Source organism: Lygodium microphyllum, chromosome 22, assembly GCF_053477565.2.
Source record: "Lygodium microphyllum isolate KBCC chromosome 22, Lygodium_microphyllum_v1.1.10, whole genome shotgun sequence".
Classification (NCBI taxonomy): Eukaryota; Viridiplantae; Streptophyta; class Polypodiopsida; order Schizaeales; family Lygodiaceae; genus Lygodium; species Lygodium microphyllum.
Genome location: NC_141156.1, coordinates 9844025 through 9852886, shown reverse-complemented (window position 1 = coordinate 9852886; position 8862 = coordinate 9844025). Strand labels below are relative to the sequence as shown.

At 41.9% G+C, this 8862-nt stretch overlaps 1 protein-coding gene across 1 annotated transcript; it reads left to right on the top strand.

Moving 5' to 3' along the window:
- The first annotated feature begins 240 nt into the window (after positions 1–240).
- On the top strand, positions 241–4456 carry LOC148016884 (putative auxin efflux carrier component 1b). The gene is made up of 6 exons (XM_087662454.1): positions 241–2374; positions 2633–2939; positions 3115–3200; positions 3309–3466; positions 3564–3640; positions 3906–4456. The coding sequence occupies exons 1-6, from the start codon at positions 1018–1020 to the stop codon at positions 3970–3972; spliced, it is 2052 nt and encodes a 683-aa protein (XP_087518580.1). The 5' UTR covers positions 241–1017; the 3' UTR covers positions 3973–4456.
- The last annotated feature ends 4406 nt before the right edge of the window (positions 4457–8862 follow it).

Below are 8862 nucleotides of genomic sequence, written 5' to 3'. Positions count from 1 at the left end.
CCGGTGGAGCTACGGCTCTAACATCAGCAGATGAGGAAGTAAAAGGGAAGACACACAGTCGAGTACGCGAATAAACTGGCCGGCTGAGAGGGCTGCAAAGCAGCAAAGGCTGTCCAAGACGCAATTCGTGGCGACAGAGCAGGACGTCATATGAGAGAGAGAGAGAGAGAGAGAGAGAGAGAGAGAGAGAGAGCCAGCCCTTCACCAGTAACTTATAAGAGCTATAAAACTACTGCTTCCCCGCGCGCGCGCGCGAGAGACAGAGAGAGAGAAACCCCCACCAACAAGAGAAGCAAAACATCTTAGGCTTCTAAGTCAATCATCAAGCAGACAGCTGAGAACCCACACAGCCACAACCACCGGCAGCTTCATATATAGCACCTTTAGAGTGAGACCCACCCCCACGAGAGGGAATTACTTTCTTCTTCAATGGCTTGCGGACAATTGAAAGGGGGGGAGGGGAAAAAGGCCCATTCATCAATGGACGCTGGTCCGAAACAGGGGAGAGCAGCAAACCAGATACATTGGCTCTCGCTATAGCGTATAGGCTCATACATACTTTCTACATCTGATAATGAAGCCAACTGAGTGAATTCCCCTGCTTGCTGTGTCCACTTGCTGTTCCACTTCTTATTTGTCTTGTACACCCCAGATGGATCTGCATTGGCACCAAGCTGCACTCTCCTCTTCCCAACAAGTTCCTACCACTCTTTGCTCCATGTCTCATATCTCATAGAGTGTGAGGCCTTTTCCCACTCCCCCTTTGTCCTCCTGTTATGATTTAGCTAGCTGCCACATACCCAAGGTCTATTTTGACCTCGTCAAGTTTTCTTCTTGACTCTCAGATTGCACATCTCCACAGTAAGAACAGAACTCGGATCAAAGAATTACACGTGCACATGCGCACAGAGAGAGAGAGAGATTAGCAATTGGTCTCGCCTATGCTTAGACCTCCCTTCTTCAGTTCACTGGCTCAACACAGTAAACCTCTCTACAGTTCCTCCTTGTTTAGACACCATGATAAGTATCAAAGATCTATACACAGTCCTGACTGCAATGGTTCCCCTATATGTGGCCATGTTTTTGGCATATGGATCTGTTAGATGGTGGAAAATCTTCACACCCGTGCAATGTTCAGGGATCAACCGCCTTGTGGCTGTTTTTGCTGTCCCCTTACTCTCCTTCCACTTCATCTCTACAAACAATCCCTATGAAATGGATGGCCTCTTCATCCTTGCAGATACCATATCCAAGCTGGCAATTCTGATGGTGCTAGCAGCTTGGACCAAGTTCTCACACAATGGCAGCTTGGATTGGATGATCACACTTTTTGCTCTTGCAACACTACCCAATACTTTGGTCATGGGGATTCCCTTGCTCACAGCAATGTATGGAAGCTTCTATGGAGGTCTGATGGTGCAGCTGGTTGTACTTCAATGCATTATATGGTACACTATCATGCTGTTCTTGTTTGAGTACCGCGCTGCTAGGCTATTGGTGATGGAGCAGTTCCCTGAAACAGCAGCCTCCATAGTCTCCTTCAAGGTCGATTCAGATGTGTTATCCTTGGATGGCAAAGAGCCTCTGGAAACACAAGCTGATGTGGGAGAAGATGGTAAAATTAGAGTCTCCATACGGAAATCAAACTTCAACCACATGGAGGCTCTTGCCTCGATCGCTTGCCCACGGGGAATAACATCGATGCCATCTTCCAAGGCCATCACTCCCAGACCCTCAAATATGACAGGAGCAGAGATATACTCCGTGTATAGCTCCCGCAACAACACACCTCGAGAAGTCTCACACAATCGGGACTTCAACCCCTCAGCCAAGACAGCGAGCCCAAGGCAATCAAATGTCACAGCCTCGGATGTGTTTTCCATGCATTCTTCCATGGGCCCGACCCCAGGGGCATCCAATGTCAATGATGATAATCATAGGGAAGAGAGCCTGCCCCTTAGAAGTGCAAACCCACCATGCCATAACCATAGCTCTGTTACAAAGAATCCAGCTTCTAATGGTATGCTATCTTCGAACGAGCCAGGTGCAGCAGGAAAACGTGCCGCCTGTCATATGGCCAACACAAGTTGGCCAGGTTATCCAGTTGGATTGGGTGGAGGTAAGTACTCACCAAAGGCCCTACAGATATCCAAGAAGATACCTGATTTAGGAGCATCTGTCAGGTTTGAAGATGATGGCAAGGAGCTGCACATGTTTGTCTGGAGTTCCACCGCATCCCCTGCGTCCGAAGCAGGCATGAATGCACTTGGGCGCACTGGTTTTGGGGTGATGAGTGACAACAACATAACCACCCCAGAATCGAAAGACATGAGGGTGCAACTGTTGACCTGCAAAAATCATGCACTGAATGGGGGTAAGAAATGCATTTTAAAGCCAGGCCATAGTCAATCACACGAACACGAAAAGGACTTATCAGCCTCCAGTATCTTACTATTGCAATCTGCTGCTGTATTTTTCCAGCTGACATGCTTGAAGTAACAAGAAGTTGACATGTGTCCATAGATGCTCCCATGCCTGGCTCATCAAAGTTCTATGATTTTATCCACAATTTGTCAGTCATTGTCATGATATATCCACCTTGGATGCCTTCTAAATTTTCCATTGTATGCAGATCCCTGTGGACATTTGAGCAACCGTGTACTCCCTGCTTCCTCGGAAGGTGAAGAGTTCAGCTTTGGCAGCAGACCCAAGGTTGCTGGACCACAGGATTCACCCACCGATAGGCAGAGTCGAGGTATATCTAAGTCCTCAACAGGGCAAATTTCCCCCAAAAAGTACGGATCAGGAAAACCCAAGGAGATGCCTCCCAACAGGGTTATGATTAAGCTTATCCTGCAAATGGTTGGTAGGAAGCTCCTCCGGAATCCTAACACATATTCGAGTCTGATTGGCCTAGGCTGGTCCCTCATAGCATTCAGGTAAAGGCAGGATGTTGCTCTCTTCACCATGAATTTTAAACATGTGCATATATGGCCATCTTCTTCATGTTGGCCTCTGTTGAATGAACACATTTCCATATCTTTGACATGCTGAAGCAAGGGTACTCGGAACCATTGAACTCATTCTGATGTGACATCTTTATACCCCTGATAGATGGGATGTTGCAATGCCAAAGATCATCCTCAACTCCATTAAGCTGCTGTCAGATGCTGGCCTGGGGATGGCCATGTTCAGCTTAGGTACTGATATTTTGATGCATCTCATTCAAGTAGCTTTGATGAAGTCATCTCTGCATCCCATGCCTGCTGAGTCCTCACTACTTGTGCTTCTTGGGTCTTCTTTTCCAGGCTTGTTTATGGCCCTTCAGCCTAAGCTTATAGCATGTGGCACATCCTTAGCCATTTTTGCCATGGCTGTGAGGTTTCTCACAGGACCAGCTGTGATGGCTGCTGCTTCAATTGCAGTGGGCTTGAAAGGGGTGGATTTGCATGCAGCCATTGTGCAGGTAGGCACATCAACCGCCAGTTATGCTTGCTGTGATTGCAAAGTCTGCATAGTTATCATCAGTTCACCATGGTTAAGAATAATTCTGTCTTTTGCAGGCTGCCCTTCCACAGGGCATCGTGCCTTTCGTATTTGCGAGGGAGTATGACTTGCACCCGGACATTCTCAGCACGGGGTATGTACACCACCACCGTTCATTTCTCCTCTTCTATTGTCTCTCAAGGTTTAGTATATTTTGATTATTCATAACCTACTAATATATACTTACGGTTTTCACTAATGTACTGGTCCTAAACTTGAATCTTGGAAAATCTCCAAATTCACTAATATTGTATTATATAATATAAATATGGCTTTCCATTTGGTATATGGGGTAGTACGTCGTGCATATTATTTTGCCTTAGGTGTGATACTACAATATAGGATTTGGTTGTTTGCAGGGTGATTTTTGGTATGCTTGTGGCTCTACCTACTACCCTGCTCTACTACATCCTCTTGGGCCTCTAAAAGGCTCAATTGGCTGCCCAAGGAATGGAAACTAACTAGAGCTAGCTCCTGACACAATGAAGGCAATCGACCACATATTCTGAATCTAACTTATGAAATGCGTATACCTATATGCCAGAAGATGTATTAACACCAAACCCTTGTAAATTGCACATGAAACTATTGTCCTTATGCTTTGAAATCAATGACCATTAAGAGCTCTGAGGATTTTGGTAGTTTCTTCCTTCATGAACCTATTGACTTTTGAGGTTATTTTCACCTAGGTTTGTATCTTCAACAATTAGCTTTGTGAGACAAGTTCCATGATTCATAGAAGAAGGTGGTGCTTGTTTAACACCTCACACTATGAAATCCTAGTATCATCAGCATCCCAAGGTGGATTCAGAAAATCGACATGAATCTTTCACATTGGGAGCTTCTCCTTGCCTTCTCTCTCCCACTTCATGCACTACCCTAAGTGGATTTGTATATAAAAGATTTGTGATATTTGAGTCCTTTGACTATCCTGAGGTATTCACCATAGGCAACTCACAAATTCATGTAAGGCTAGGGGAGGGGGATTTTTCTCAAAAAGCACATAAGTGCATGGGATAGGCCCTGATTAATTTGCATATGCTCTGCAATTGTTACAAACGAATTCTAACATGCATTTTAGCAAATTTTGCAACACCACCATGGATGACTTTAGTGTTGTTACTACTTGCTAATGGGCTAAAAGTTTTGATATTTCAAATTTTGCATTCGAAAGTTGAGTAGGTTGAGTTACGCTTTTGAACTTGAATATTTGTCTTTTATGGTGTAACAAGATTGTGCATTCTCTTTAACCACCATTCAAATGTTTAAAGAAGAAAATAGGTTACATATGCCTCATTATGCCATGTTTACAAGACATATATTGACATTTTCATCGCATTATCTAGCAAATTATATTTGTATGAACTATGGCCAATCGATCATTTGTGGATATATGCTCATAGATTGATTCACAAACAACATGGATTCATGAAAGGAAAGGAGAAAATTTGTTATCACCAAACAAGCATGCATGGATTCACAAACAACATGGACTCATCAAAGGAAAGAAGGAAATTTGTTATCACCAAACAATCATGCACTTATTAATATATTATAAATAAGTAGGAAATTGGCTCCATCATTTGAAGTTGTAGAAGAGTATTCCCAAATCACTCAATGTATTGTGGAATGGTTCTCTTTGTTGCTGTAAGAAGGTATATATTGTTGCTAAGCATGATATCCACACAATTCAAAAACATGGACTTCTTATACAAACCCCAATCCCTTTTCATCCAAGTATATGACAAAACTAAGTATCTACAATTCCATTGTATCAGATTTACTCATTGAGGGGGCAATAAACCATTGAGATGGGCTCGTAAGGTTATTGTCGCTTAATTTGGTCCTATCCTTTACTCTAACAACCATGCCTCTACTACTAATATTCACATCCAAATACTTGTACAAAGTTTTACAAGGAATAGACTTGAGAAAGCTCTACAATGGCAATTAATATATTCTCATTGGTTGTTGAATGCCACTACTTAAGTTGAATCTAGAAGATTTCAAAAGTATCATATATTAATAGGAATGGCATGTAACTTGATATCATATCTATGATGGGTGGAGGTCCTTGATATCATGCACTTGAACATATGCCAAAAGGGTGTATATATACTAGCTTTTAATTACTTGTTTCAAAAATATTCCTTCATATCACACTTCATTTTATGAAGTAGTGGCATATTGAAATGGTTGCATCCACTTGTTCTTGAGAGTGAAAATTATGATAAGCTTTCTATTGAAAGATTCCAAACTACTATTAAAAAGACTAAAACATATTTACCTAAGCTAAGTTTTTTGGAGGAGTTATAAGATTGAGGCCATGCTTAAATAAGCTTGAGGCTATCTGATGTAACTCCAGTTAGGGTTACTTATGCTATGAAATCCCATACATAGATTACCCATATTTTATTCATCTTAACAAAGGCTTAAACATAGGGGATGCTATGTGGTGATAAAGCCAACAATCCCTCCTTATGGACATACACATGGCATCGCATGATTTGCAAATCATCCTTCTAAGTGACATTAGGGGAGATTTGAGGTCTCGAAAATGCCATGTAAGAGATCCTAGAGAAAGAAAATATTTTAGAAAAAAATAGAGTTTTTTAATGAATAAACATATCTAAAAAAAATTAAAATTCATTACCATAATATTCTCGTTGCTTGCATCAAACTAGAAATGTAGGTTGCCATAAAGATGATGATGATTGATTTAATAAAGATCCAACCTTGTCTTGATAAAAGTGAAAGCAAATATTCAATTTGATTTTTTTTGGCATTTCATTATCCCTCTCCACCCTCATTCTTTCTTTTCCTTCTTCTTCTCCTTGTTGGTTACTTACTCATTCTTCGACTTTTTTGAATTTACACATTATTTATAACAAGCGGGATACATAGGAACTAGGGGTTAGACACCTAGTCACACTCACCAAGGCATATAAGGTGTAAGAGTCCCAGCTTATGTCCGAAGAACAGATCTAGAGCATGGCTATGGTGGCTTGAAGAGATAGAGTGAACTCATGAAGACATAGAGTTGAAGATGGAATGTCACACAAGTGAATTAGGTTCCAAGATTGATTAGCTTGGACTGATAAACACAATCTTGTGTGGTTGGATAATGACTCAAACTCTCAACTAAAAGGACAAAATTACCATCATGTTACTTACTCATCTTGCAAGCACAATGCTTTATAGTAGTTGGGTTGTTCCACTATCCTCACTGTGCATATGGGATTCAGGACATCTCTTCCTGGAGCATACAGCTAGGCCATGCTTAGCTGAGCTCTAATACCATGTCAAAAGAATGGATCAGGACATCTCTTCCTGGAGTATACAGCTAGGCCATGCTTAGCTGAGCTCTAACACCATGTCAAAAGAATGGATCTAGAGCATGGCTATGGTGGCTTGAAGAGATAGAGTGAACTCATGAAGACATAGAGTTGAAGATGGAATGTTACACAAGTGAATTAGGTTCCCCTTGATCTTCTCCTATCCCCTCTTGATGGTCTTCTTCTTGGTGAGGCACTTTGCTGCTGTACACAATGCTTGGGGACAGCCACTAAAGCTCAGCCCAAGCTCTTAAATCAGTGCATAACCTCTAGAAGCTCATCCCTCAAGAGATCCTTCAACCCCTTTGCCTCCCCTTACCCACATTGAAGACATGGAGCTCAACATGCAAGGATTTCTTATGGAAAGCCATGAAAGCTCCGATTGAAACTTTCCATCCATGAAGTTCAATCTCGAGAACAAACACTGAAGTTCAATCTCGAGAACAAACACTGAAGCCCCCATAATCAGTGGAAGCATTTGAATGCTTGAAGGCTTCATCCATTGAAGTGCTCTAATCAATCATACTTGCTTGATAGAGAAATTTGCATCATAGGTGATCATGCTTCAACTATCTTCCCCAAATACTAAAGAGGTATGTCAAAATCTCTCATCTTAATCCACTTACTAAGCTTAATTTATTTTGTTAGAGAGATTAAGGTTGCATAGGCTTTACTAGTTCAATCCTTCATTGTATGCATGTGCTTACTGAAATCAATACCCCATTTGGTTCCCAATGCATCATAATTAATCCTAAATCAATTGCATTTGCTGACATCAACTCTTTCTTGATCTTGTGTGCTTGGATTAATCCCAAGTGATTAGTAACCCTTTGCAAAAAGGGTAAGTAGCAGCCAATGAGTTACTGGACTGCCAAGGTAATCCCTATCTAAGCTCTTGTTTGTCCTTGCATCTCATGAAACGATCTAATGTTTCCTTTCCGATGCATCTCATGATGATTGCTTAATTAAAATGTCTACATGTATACTTTGACTGAGGAAAAAGGCTGATGTCATGCAAGGTAGTAAGCCAAAAGAGAGGTAACCCTCAATTACTACTTAAGATCCTAAAGGGGTGCACAACCTGGCCCGGGGGGAACTTTGACCACCTCCTAATGATTTGAAGCCTGATAATTGTATGTAGGTGCATGTACCATCCTATGGCCAACATCATTCCCGATAAAAATTTGGATACCCTTTTAGTGCTTATGGTACCCATGTATGACATGAGGTGTATGAAGTCAAAAGAGATGTATGGCATTAGGCTCCACTTATGCAGTGATAATAGAGTAGATGGATATGATCAGTATACCCATGATGCTATCTATGATGTTGCTCAAGCCCCTCAGTCTATGACCCATCCATACAATGCATTTTCCCCATTTACTACTGATAGTGGGTCCTATGAATTGCATCTAGATGGCTAACTAGAAAGGCAAAAGTAAGGCCCATGAGGAGCTCCAAAGGGATATTAGAGACTCCATGACCTCAACGAATGATGAACCTAGCTCGACACAAGATTACCATGGTGATATGCATGAGGAAGTGCGCGATATGGATCCCTACAGTCTGCTCATTCACACTTTATGTCAGCATGAGCTTCGTCGTATGGAGAGGAATAATGATATGGTTACTAACAACTGCAAATGATTTCAAAATTTGATGAAGCAATTGAGCAAATGGCCCTCTCAAACTCTAAGATTTATCAAACCTTGGAGCAACTCACCACTCTTGTAGCTCAGCTAGCTACCACTTCATTCCTAGAAAAGGTGAATGAATCCAAGTGCGAGTCTCGATGCCCTCCACCACTAGAGCCACTACTACAAGGTACATAGGGCATTCTTCAATCCAAGGGTATTCCCCCTTCTACCTATGTAGTTGGTGAACCCTCTCATACTCATGATGAGCCTCTGTTGAGCTCCCCCATGTAGCCAACTCTCCAGTGAGGCTCTCTCCCCCACCATTGGTAGAAGCTCCCCTTCTC